General features: G+C 39.9%; 1 protein-coding gene across 2 annotated transcripts in view; it reads right to left on the bottom strand.

Moving 5' to 3' along the window:
• The window catches only part of WDR70 (WD repeat domain 70), a 194,388-nt gene that overhangs the window by 127,092 nt on the left and 53,998 nt on the right, over positions 1-13,298 (bottom strand). For both annotated transcript variants that reach the window (XR_013995935.1, XM_081089957.1), the window contains exon 9: positions 4,198-4,274. Coding sequence is in view for 1 of the 2 variants with exons in the window: in XM_081089957.1 (XP_080946083.1) it covers positions 4,198-4,274 (77 nt within the window). In the remaining variant the exon portion in view is untranslated. The remainder of the gene's footprint in view (positions 1-4,197; positions 4,275-13,298) is intronic.

Below are 13,298 nucleotides of genomic sequence, written 5' to 3'. Positions count from 1 at the left end.
CCACACCCCAGGCATGTGCCATGACTGGGAATCACACCGTGACCTCCTGGTTCATAGTCAATGCTCAACCACTGAGCCACACCAGCTGGGTGTGAATATATTTCTCGGGGTATTTAATATATTTAGTCTTTGGCACTGTGACGCTCCAAGTTTAGGAGGTGGCTAAGTATAAGCTGATCTAATACCGCTTCAGGTAGGGCAACAGAATCTTCCTCCACCACAACTTTCCTTCTCAGCAGGGTAGCTACAGCTCGAAGAGACAGTGATGCAAGTTCACAGGGAGAGGAAGCACGCAGGAACTCCCAACAAGCCTCTGCTCAGAAATGGCATGCTGCCATCTTTCCACCTTCTGCTGGCCAGTCCAGATTCATGGGGTGGATAAAGAGACTCCAGCTCTTAATGGGAGTAGCTATAAAGTCACACTGCAAAGGGCATGGATACAAGGAAAGATGAAGAATTGTGGCCATTTTTGCCATGAGTCTGTCATATCACCTAATTTTCAAATTTCCCCAATTGTCAGCCATAATAGCCTTCTGTTCTTCCTCTATCCTTTTACTTAATTCTTCACACTTATTACTACATAAAACCATATTGGTGTGTTAATGTAACCTGTACCTGTCTGCTCCAGCACTCACCTCCACTGGAAGGTAAGCCCCATGCAGGCAGGGACTTGGATCACAGTGTACCTGGTACATAATAAGAACACTCTATCTGTTGACTGAACTAGGTATCTGAAATGGTTTCCCACAGCTTAGCACATTTCTAATTATTGCCTTCAGAGTCAAAGGCCAAGAAAAAGTCAATCAAATGACCTGAATTTATTAGTGGCATATTTCTCTAACAGGTGTAAAGATTATGTATAATGGGGGTCTATGGTTAAGGCCCTCTGTCACTATGGACAAAGGAAGCCCATTTCTATAGTGTAAACAGAAAGTGGAGCACATTTTCAAAGGTACAATAGACTAGTAAGTCAGTGATCTGGGCAGGGAACTAAAGAACTGCTCTTTCAAGGAATGGGATAAACTAAATTTTATACCCAGTAAAGTGATGTCATGCTTTAGTTTGGAACTTTACCCCAACTGTTGCTTAAAGGAATAACAAAGTTAAATAAGTTTCTTTACAACCTATCCAAAGCCATTTAAATGTTTGTTGTGGCTCACTGACCTGGGAATATAACATTCAAAGTTTCTCAAATTTATCTGACCTTGGAATGCCTTTTTCGAACCACTAATTTACATATCCTGGAAGCCACTTTGGGGAAAGCTTCTGTAGAGCTCATAAAATTGTGTGATCTTTAAATAGTTCTGAAGACAAGAAATTGTTTTCAGTTGCTTTATTCAGCTTACAATTTTAACCAGAATAGCCTGGATCCTCTGTGCTTTTTTTTAATAGTATGTTTGCTCTCTTCCAAGAGTAATACCAATTTACTTATTTTCTTACTTTACTACACTGTATAAAGTCTCTAAATAATTGTGGCATTCCTGTCTTGTTTCTTATTTAAATGCAAGTAGCTTCAATACTTCAATATGTAATACAATATTTTAAATTTTGATAATTTTCATCAGGATTCAGTAATTTCTTCCTAGTTCTATTTTACTTAGAACTTTTATTGGTAAAGACTACTAAGTTTTATCAAATGTCAATTTTATCATATTATAAAATCAATCAATTTTTTTGCCTTTCATTTGTTAAAAGATAAATTATATTGAAAATTTCTTGTTGGTAAAATTTCCTAATTGTTAAACATCCTTGAATTCCTAATATAAACCTTACTTGCCATGGGATACTATTAATTTAGATTAACTGCTAAATTTGATTTTCTAATGCTGAAGTTTGGAATAGCACTTTAAACGTACATAATTTATTTGGACAGATGATAAGACAAAGCTAAAAAGAAATGAAACTAGATACATACAACTCGAATAACATCATTTTGTTCTAAGTTGTTTTCTTATAACATGAATGGGGGAGGGGATGACTTGCACTGACCCACTGTCTGTGTGGAGTTTGCACCATTTCCCCACATCTGCTTGTGCTGTCTCCAGGGACTTGTTTCCATCCACACCCCAAAGGTGTGCAGGAAGGTAAGTGGCGTGTGTCATTGGCCCAGTCGGAGTGAGTGTGAGTGTGAGTGCGCCCTGTGATGGAAGGGAGTCCTGTTCAGGGTGGGTCCTGCCTTGCGCCCTAAGCTGCTGATTGGCTCCAGCCACCCTCGACCCTGAACCAAAATAAGCAGATTAGAAAAGAATTCTTAATTGTTTTTATTAATCTTCCTTAAATGTGTGTATAGCTCACATTTATTTCAATATTTAATATTAGAAGTGTTTTGGGTCTTTATGTAGAAGTTTGGTGAAGTTTTTGTGACCAAAATATGGCATAAGAACTGAACTCTTTTTTTAAAAAAAAGCAAGCTCATTGGTTTGTGTTTAGTTTTAAGATATTTTTATTTTTTTTAATGATAGAGAGAGAGGAAGGGACAGTGATTGAGAGAAATATCAATGAGAGAGAAGCATCATCCATCGGCTGCCTTCTGCATGCCCCCTACTGGGAATGGAGCCTGCAACTCAGGCATGTGCCCTGACCAGGAATCCAGCCAGTGACCTCTTGGTTCCTGGGTCAACACTCAAACTGCTGAGTCCCACCAGCCAGGCTTGAAGACTTGTTTATATTATTTAAGCTATGGTAAAATTTGTTTCATTATACTTCATTTCACTTAAAGTTGCAATTTCTAAACCTTATCAAGGATATTAAGTAAAGACTTAATATAGTTCGATTTACCAAAAATTTTATTCAGAAATATTATCTTTTTTCAGTCATATTCTGTATAGATTCCCAAATTTTAGTTCCATTTAGGTTGTTAATTTTTAGATTGTGCTACAGAAGTAAAATTATGTCTTTTGTCTGTTATCTGAAAGATAATGTCCAGAAAACAAAATATCTAAGAATATGAAGAGCAATTTTGAGAGACAATAAGGCAAATGTTAAGTATCAGAGAGCAAAAGGCTAAAAGACAAAATAACCTAAGAACAAAAGTGTTTTTTTTATCTAAAATCTAAGAGTGTTTCACCTAAATAACACCATCTATGCTTTTCAATTTATAAGATTTTTTGTTGTGCATGAGTGGGCGGGGGGGGGGGGGGGGGGGACGGGGACGGGGAGGTTGGGGGTTAATGGGAAATGAGGACACATTTGTAATACCTTAACCAATAAAGAAATTAAAAAAAAAAAAAACCAAGAACTCAATCTTAGACTTTTTCCCTTAAATATAAAATGATGTTTTGAAGAAATTTTTTTCTCAAGTACTGAGAATCATGTAAAAATTACAGCATGTGGAACAAATATTTTGGGCAAATGAGGATAATTACATGCTGAAATCATAACATTTTGGATATATTGCATTAAATAATATATATTACTAAAAAAAAAAGATTTTTTTGTTGCAATTTCTCTGTAATATTACAAATAGCACATTCTTATGAACTACTCTTAATACTAAAAGTGAATCATACAATATGACAATGCAGGGAAAAGCTACCCAAATATTTCCTATAATATTCTTGAGTCTGAGGCCAACAGATAAAATGGAAAAGAATCTTAATAACCATTTAATCAATTTTTTCAGTTATTACTGCCAAGAAACAATCATTTAAACAAGAAACATATTAGCAATTAGACTCAGATGAAAATCAGTCTTAACTATAAAAAGTAACAAATTAGCCCTAGCTGGTTTGGCTCAGTGGGCGGACTGAAGGGTCCCAGGTTCGATTCTGGTCAGTGTTTGTGTGGGAGGCAACCAATGAGATATTTCTCTCTCTCTGTCTCTCCCCCTCCCTTTCACTCTCTCTAAAAATCAATGGAAAAAAATATCCTCGGATGAGGATTAACAAAACAAAACAAAAGTAACAAATTATTAGTCACAATTTCAAAGTCATTTGAGTCCATTTAATAACATCCATCTGATCCATTGTACTCCATAATAAACTCTACTGGAATTTATACTAACTCTCATTTGCATAGTTTCAATATTTATTTAAACAAACCTTACACTGCCAGCTAAAGTCAAAGTAAGAGCAAGAATATATAAACATCAGGATTCCTAATACTCTATCTGCTACTTTACTGGCAAGATGGTTACAATACAAATGTTAAAATATTAAAAGATATGAATGGATTAGATGAATTATCAACAATACTCACGCATCATTTGAGCAAGTCATAAATTCTCCCTTTATTTTGGGATGCCATGAGCCAGTATGAAGCATTGCTGTATGACCCTTAAAAAAATAAAAAATTAATTAATTAAGGAAAAAAGATGTTTAACAAACATAAAAAATTATAAACCAACCAGAAACTGACATATGCTTAAACTTTTTAGTCCTCTCAAAAGCACACTATTTTAATAACAAACTGATATTATTTTCTCAATTTTATTTCAAAATATATGTTGTTTATTTCACTTTGTTTATTTTCACTTTGTTTAATTCACTGTGTAACACCCTCGTCCCCACCCCACCAAACCCCAGCTGCCCAGGAATTAGCACAGTATTTACATATAGGTGCTTAATAAGGAGGAAAACAGAGGGGACATAACAGCCTCTCTTTAGGAAAGAAAGAGAAATAAAATAGGCCCTTCTTTAAAGATTCTTTTCTCAATGGAAAAGAATTAAAAGGAATACAAAGTATTTTCAAGGAGAAACCAAGATGGCGGCATAGGTAAACACCAGAGTTTGCTGCCTCGAAAAAACACTTCAAAAATACAACTAAAAGACGGAATGGACATCATCCAGAACGCCAGGAAGGCTGGCTGAGTGGAAATTCTACAACTAGAAGGAAAGAGAAAAGCATACCAAGACTCAGAGGAGGTGCAGTACGGAAGTAAAATACTAAGGTACGGAGGTGCATGCGGAGTGGGCTGGCGGCTGAGGGTATGGTTGTTGTTTTCAATCGAGAGGGAGTCTCAGGCTCTGAGCTCCAGTTCTGGGCGAGTCTCTAGGGAGCCAGACTCATACAGGAGAAGCGGGACTGTCTGGCGTCAGTCGGAACTCGAGGGCAGCTTTCTCTCCGAGGGGCTTGCAGCGATTACTGGGACACTGAGAAGCAGAGCCTCTGTGGGCTGAACTGAGAGCAACCATACTGCTAGCCCCGCCCTGTTGATCCCGTGGGACCCGCCTCACCCAACCCCTGCAGGGAGGCTTTTGCTGGATAGCCTCAGGCAAAGGCTAGATTAGCACCTCCCTAGAGATCCAGGAGCCAGGAAACCCAGAGGTCAGAGTGGGACCATCCAGTTTGCAGCTCCGTGGAACCATAAAGGACATACTCAGGGAGCAGACTCAGTGAGCACCAAAGCCCCATTGAAGCAAGTCTTTCCCCAGAGGGCTGTCTCCAGCACAGAAGTTCTCCCACTGCAGACACAGCTGATTCTTACAGCCAACTGGCCTGGAGGTCAATTCCTCCCAGTGATAACTACAACAATCAAGGCTTAACTATAACAAGACTGTTCACAAAGACCACAAGGGGGTGCACCAAGAGTGTCCTCCTCAGGTAATTGGGGAGGCTGAACCACTGGGCCCTAGAGGAAACTTAGCACAGAAAACCACTTTACCAACACAGGGAAGCATAAAAAATGCGGAGACAAAGAAAAAGGACACAAATGACAGAAATGGAGGAAAGCAAACTACTGGATATAGAGTTCAAAACCACACTTTTAAGGTTTTTCAAGAATTTTCTAGAAACTGCCGATAAACTTAATGAGATCTACAAAAAATCTAATGAGACCCTCGAGGTTGTGATAAAGGACCAACTAGAAATTAAGCATACACTGACTGAAATAAAGAATATTATACAGACTCCCAACAGCACACTAGAGGATTGCAAGAATCAAGTCAACGATTTGAAATACGAAGAAGCAAAAAACACCCAACCAGAAAAGCAAAATGAAAAAAGAATCCGAAAATACGAAGATAGTGTAAGGAGCCTCTGGGACAGCTTTAAGCGTACCAACATCAGAATTATAGGGGTGCCAGAAGAAGAGAGAGAGCAAGATATTGAAAACCTATTTGAAGAAATAATGACAGAAAACTTCCCCCACCTGGTGAAAGAAATAGACTTGCAAGTCCAGGAAGCGCAGAGAACCCCAAACAAAAGGAATCCAAAGAGGACCACACCAAGACACATCATAATTAAAATGCCAAGAGCAAAAGACAAAGAGAGAATCTTAAAAGCAGCAAGAGAAAGAAACTCAGTTACCTACAAGGGAGTACCCATACAACTGTCAGCTGATTTCTCAACAGAAACTTTGCAGGCCAGAAGGGAGTGGCAAGAAATATTCAAAGTGATGAATGCCAAGAACCTACAACCAAGATTACTTTACCCAGCAAAGCTATCATTCAGAATTGAAGGTCAGATAAAGAGCTTCACAGTTAAGAAAAAGCTAAAAGAGTTCACCACCACCAAACCAGCATTATATGAAATGCTGAAAGGTATCCTTTAAGAAGAGGAAAAAGAAGAAAAAGGTAAAGATACAAATTATGAACAACAAATACACATCTATCAACAAGTGAATCTAAAAATCAAGGGAATACATAATCTGATGAACAGAATGAACTGGTGATTATAATAGAATCAGGGGCATAGAAAAGGAGTGGGCTGGCTATTCTTGGGGGGGAAAGGGGTGAGGGGGATGCAGGAAGAGGCTGGACAAAAATCGTGCATCTATGGATGAGGACAGTGGATAGGGAGTGAGGGAGGAGGGTGGGGTGGGAACTGGGTGGAGGGGAGTTATGGGGGGAAAAAAAGAGGAACAAATGTAATAATCTGAACAATAAAGATTTAATTAATAAAAAAAAAACCAAAGTATTTTCAAATAATCAAAGCAAAAGCAAGAGGTTGGTAAAAAAAACTCAATGCTTCTTAAAAGTGTGTCAATGGGGTAAAAAAAATCCATACTTCTTAAAAGTGTGTCAACAATCTTGGTTCTATAATAATATGGAAGAATATATATGTGAGGAAAGGAAAAAATCTTTAAAATCATTAAGGAAGATTCGTCTTACTAAGTATAGAGTATAATATAGAAACACTTTAATTAAAACAATATGATGTTGGTATAAGACTGACATCGACACCATACCAACCACGGAGTACCTATCAAACTTAAACACACACTCCCCTCCTAGGTAGCAGTCAGTTAGAGTGGTCACATACAAAGTTTCAGGTGGGACAGAAGAGAACCCAATATATTTTTTAATATTTTTTTATTGATTTCAGAGAGGAAGGGAGAGGGAGAAAGAGATTGAAACATGAGAGAGAATCATCGATCGGCTTCCTCCTACACACGCCACACTGGGGATTGAGCCTGCAACCCGGGCATGTGCCCCTGACTGGAATTGAACCCGGGACCCTTCAGTCCACAGGCCGATGCTCTATCCACTGAGCCAAACCAGCGAGGGCGAACCTAATATTTTTTACTGTAATAATGGTAAGGTCTCTTATTCTGAAAGGGTAAAAAATAAAGATCTACTACAAGAAGCAAATTGTGCATGTTTAAATGATTTAGAAGGAAACTAACTGTGGTTCTCCGGAAACCATAAGTTGGAACTACAATACCCACGCGTGGGCCTGGAGACCATCTCTAGTGCAAGCTCTCTACAATGCCTCAAGCAGCAGCTGGCCAACTCCTGACATCCTGTTCAAGTCTACAGGATACAAACGGGGACAGAGATGTGGAACCTCTTCTGCAGTAGGGAGAGATGGGTCATATTTATGTAGATAGAGGGCCAGGCAAAACTTATTTGAATAAGTGGCATGTAACCTGAGATTGAAGGAATGAAAAGAAGCCAGTATGTGAATAGGTCCTAATGTGGGAAAAGAGCTGGGTGTAGTTTGATCCCCAGTTGGGGTACCTGTGGGAGGCAGCCGATCAATGTTTCTCTCTCTCACACCTCTCTCTTTCTCTCTGTCTCTCTAAAATCAATAAAAACCTTTTTTTAAATGGGCAGAGGACCTGAACAGACACTTCTCCCAAGAAGATATACAAATGACCATCTATGAAAAGATGCTCAGCTTCACTATTACAGGAATGCAAATCAAAGCTACAATGAGATACTACCTCATACCTGTTAGGATGGCTATTCTCAACAAGACAAGTAATAACAAATGTTGAAAAGATTAAGGAGAAAAAAGAACGCTCATTCACTGTTGGTAGAATGTAAACTGGTACAGCTGCTATGGAAAACAGTATGGAGGCTCCTCGAAAATTAAGACTAGAGTTATCATATGACTCAGCAACCCCACTCCTGGGTATCTACCTGAAAATTTTGAAAACATTTATTTGCAAAGATATCTGCACTCCTATGTTCATTGCAGCATTAATCATGGTGTCCAAGACATGAAAACAACCAAAGTGTCCTTCGATAGGTGACTGGATAAAGAAGATATGTTACATACTAGTAAATACAATGGAATACCACTCAGCCATTAGAAATGACGAAATACTGTCATTTGCAACAACATGGATGGATCTTGAGAATATAATGTTAGACAAAATAAGTCAGACAGAAAAAGTCATGAACCATATCATTTCACTCATATGTGGTATAAAAAAGTAAAAGCAACAAACGAACAAACAAGAAAAGCAAATTAACAAAAACTCATAGACAGATGTTTTAACTTGGAGGGTGTTTGCTGGTTTCTGTTCTGAAGGAGCTGCATTTAATACCAGTCTTTGCAGGTGACACTCATCATGATCTCCACTACTCAAATTGATCATAACAGGACCTGGTTGCAAAAAGTAATGCAGAATAGATATTCAAGTAGAATCTGCAGACATCTCGTGATTATTTCTGGTATTACATATCTCATCATTCATAGCCTGATGGCCATTAAAACAGATACTGGAAGTCACAAGAAATCACCACAATCCAACTGGAATTATCGAGGTGTTTCATTAACAAGGATCACTCTGGCTGGTTTGGCTCAGTGGATAGAGCATCAGCCTGGGGACTGAAGGGCCCTGGGCATATTCCATCAAGGGCATATGTCCAGGTTGTGGGCTCAATCCCCAGTAGGGGACGTGCAGGAGGCAGCCAATCAATGATTCTCTCTCATCACTGATGTAGGTTAAAATGAAAAAATCTAAAAGACTATGAATGTTGTTTCTTGTTTGTAAAGACAGAAGCATGACAAAGGCAACGGGAATGTTAAGTACCCTTGTGTTAAAACAGTGACCAAGATTAGTCATAACAAAAATGAAGTTCAACTAAGGATTCTTAAATGGATCTAAACAGAATCAGTACCATGGCTAGCATTAGTGGAAAAAATTTTAAAGTAACACCTATTAAAGAACAGGCAGTGATTAAAACACTTTTTCATCAAGTAAACTAGTTTTTCTTTCTCTTTTATCTGAACACAGGCCGTCCTGCAGGGGAAAAAAATCCCTTTCTTTATTTAGCATCCTTAACTGGAAACAGCCTAGAAGAAAGAATTAAGCATCTATCTATTTCTCATAATAGGCTATACTTTTACTGATCCATGACTAATATTGACTTCCTCTGCGTGCGTACACACACACACACACATATGTGTGCTGATCTGTACTAAACTGTCCAGACTCTTGTGGTTGCCCCTATGACAAAAGCTGCAAAAACAGGTGCCCTGCCCTAGTCAGTTTGGCTCAGTGGATAGAGCATCGGCCTGTGGACTAGGGTCCCAAGTTCAATTCCAGTCAAGAGCACATACCTCGGTTGACAACTCTCACATTGATGTTCCTCTCTCTCTGTATCTCCCCATCCCTTCTACTCTTTCTAAAAAAAAAAAAAAATCAATGGAAAAATATCCTCAGGTGAGTGAGGATTAACAACAAAAAATAAAAAATATATTTTAAAAACAACAACAACAACAAAAACAGGTGCCCTGCTGCAATACCATTTATAGTCAGTGAATGAAGTAAGGCTCTGGGAGCCACAAAATACACATGCCCATCTCTCTGGAATGATAATCCAACTAACACAGCAGCTCCTATGAAGAGAAGAAATGTAGTAGGGAATGTACTGCTGCTAGAGAAATGGATTTCTCCATTGCTGGTGAGAGTGGGGTTGAATTTTCTAAGCCTCACATGGGAAAACTAAATGGTTTTTATTGGTGTTGAATTACATTTCTCGGGATGCAAAGTCCCACTGTCCTTAACCCAGTCCTGGAAAAGGTGCAGCTGAGGCTCCAGCAGAGCCAAAAGTCGGGCCAGTGTCCAGAGTTTCTGTTCCATGGTGGAGCAGGGTCTGATGCAGTCTCAGGCTAGATTTAGTCCAGCGGTCCATTGTGTGGGTCCCACATGGCCGTGAGCCATGTGGGCCAATGCAGGGGAGCACACCCCCTGCAACAGGAGTCCCAGGAACGCAGCAAGCAGGAGAGGCAAGAGAGCCAGCAATTTCTTTGTTCAGGAGTTTAAATGTTAAATCTTCCCATGCTGCAGTGGCCACTGACTTGTTCCCAGGTGTGACTGACAGATGAGCATCTTCCCATGCACCCTGACCGTACTGGGCATGCACCAATTGTCCCGTCCCTTCCCCCAGCGATCTGCGGGGAACAGGCTTAAAGAGTGTTAACTGCAGCTTCCTAGCAAAGCCATATAAATGGCATGCCTGTATTATCTAGTCTGCCCTTTACTCCTTTCCTGTTTTTTAATAACCAGGTTATTATAATGGTATCAATACTATGAGCTTTGATCCAAAAGTTCTTCTTAACCAGAGTCCATTTACAGGCTTTCAGGAATCACCAAACCTCTTGAAATTGTCAATAAAAATGTTATGTGAATACACCTTGCTGGAGAAAATGTTCAGAGTTTTAATTTGCAAGTTGGCAAACTTTTTCTCCAACTGTCCAGACAGTGTTTTAGGCTTTGCTGGCCACATGTTCTCCCACTGCACCACTCAACTCAATGATTGTAGCACAATAGCAGACACAGACAATCCTATATAATAAAAGCCTAATATACAAATGAACCAAACGGCAGAACAACCAGTCACTATGACATGCACTGACCACCACGGGGTAGACGCTCAACGCAGGAGCTGCCCCCAGCCTGCAGGCCCCAGGCCAGCAAAGGCAGGTGTCAATGGGGACCCTTCCCATCGCCCTGCCAGTAAACCCACAGATTGGCCCTGATCACCAGCCAGGCCCAGCAACCCTACCCATGCACAAATTTCATGCACTGGGCCTCTAGTAGTAAATAAATGGGTGTGACTGTGCTCCAATGAAATGTTTATTTACAAAAACAGGATGCAGGCTGGATTCGGCTCACAGGCCTTAGTTTCCAGAGCCTGTTGTGTAATCCATCACATTCTTAGTCATTTCCTTCTGTGAATCAAGGACTCTGAAGTCCAAGTCTTTCTAATTCCTGAGCAATTTTAAAATCCATTTGAACACATCAAAGAGATAAATTCATTCTTATTTGATCTACTCAAGTCTAATGATGTTTTCTAAGATACTTCAGCAGCCCCAACTGTGGCTAAGTCTTCCATTACTATACATGATCCCTTCTCTGAAATCATGAACTTCCAATATTTGTTAATTTAAAAAATACTTATTACCTGATATATTCTAGGCCAGGGGTGGGCAAACTTTTTGACTCGAGGGCCACAATGGGTTCTTAAACTGGACCGGAGGGGGCCGGAACAAAAGCATGGATGGAGTGTTTGTGTGAACTAATATAAATTCAAAGTAAACATCATTACATAAAAGGGTACGGTCTTTTTTTTTTTTTTTTTTTAGTTTTATTCATTTCAAACGGGCCAGATCCGGCCCGCAGGCCGTAGTTTGCCCACGGCTGGTCTAGACTGTATAAACACTGCACACTTAGGCTAGACTACATTTATAAAACACAAGATTAATTCAAGCATAAGAGAAAATGACTCAATCAAGAGCCACAGTAAGCATGAGATGTAGGAGGCCCCTACCAGCATAAAACCGACTCTTTTATAACAAACTTTTTTTATAAGTAGAAAAAGTACACTTTAACCCTTTGAGTGCCAACCAATATCCTAGGAGCTATGCTAAAATTGCCAAGGCATTTTTGCTGATTTTACAGCAGTTTAGGAAAAAAATTATGAATCGCAAGTAAATGAAGTTACATATTCAAAAACTTAAGGAAACCTTTACTACATTGACATATTTAGCAATATCATCATCACTAATAAAAGCAGACTTAGAACTGGACGCCATTTTGAAGCTTTGATAGCGCTCCCGGCACTTTTGACGAAAGACAGGAGGAGTGCAATCATGCTCCCCGGCACTCAAGGGGTTAAAATAATGATTAAAAGTATAGTATAGTAAACACAGAAACCAATGACACAGTTGTTTGGTATCATTATCAGTGATGCATTATCATTATGTACTGTACAGAATCACATGTGCTTACTTTTCTATGACTGGCAGCACGTTAGTTTACACCAGCACCTCCGCGAGCACAGGAGCCATGTGCTGCGCTATTGTTACAACAACTGTGACATCACTACATCACTGGTGATAGGAATTTTTCAGCTTCATTAAAATCTTAGTAGAGGCCTGGTGCACAGATTTGTGCACCGGTGAGGTGCCTCAGCCTGGTGCATGAATCAAATGGGCTGTACATGTCCTGGAGCCCTCCCATGGTCCATCCCAGACCCCAATCGGCCCTGACTGGTGAGACGGATGGGCCCCTGCAGGGATTGGGCTGAAACTGGCAGTCTGACATCCCCCAAGGGGTCCTGAATTGTGAGGGTGCAGGCCAGGCCGAGGGACCCCACCGGTGCACAATCCATGCACCAGGCCTCTAGTATGCATATAAGATCTTTGATTTATCTCTTTCCACCCTCCCTCCACCCCCATTCCCCCTTCCCTGAGATTCATCAGTCTGTTCCATGTTTCCATGCCTGTACATTGAGCATCAGCCCCCTGTTGGTCAGTGTGCATCATAGCTACCGGTCGAACGGTCGCTTAGGCTTTTATATATATAGATGGGACCACCCTCGTACATGCAGTCCTTGACTGAAATGTCCGTAAGTGGTGCCTGACTATAATTAAGAAATAAATAGCGCACAATTGTTTTGATGTTGAAAAGGGTTGAAGACAATCCATGGCAAATGCATTTAACGATATCAACTGAGGTGAACTGACAGAATAAAGGAGATTAGAAGACTATTATCATAGGCATTCACTTGCTAATAATTTACCAAAACTTTGTGAATTTAACTTAACACTGATTTGTTCCAGAGTTTTGAGGGATAGAAACTAAATAATCACACTTTGTGAGCTCTAGGCCAAAGAGCCCC

This window comes from Myotis nattereri (assembly GCF_964212035.1).
Source record: "Myotis nattereri genome assembly, chromosome: 4".
Taxonomy (NCBI): domain Eukaryota; kingdom Metazoa; phylum Chordata; class Mammalia; order Chiroptera; family Vespertilionidae; genus Myotis; species Myotis nattereri.
The sequence above is the reverse complement of the archived record's forward strand: the minus strand, read 5'-3'. Positions and strand labels throughout refer to the sequence as shown.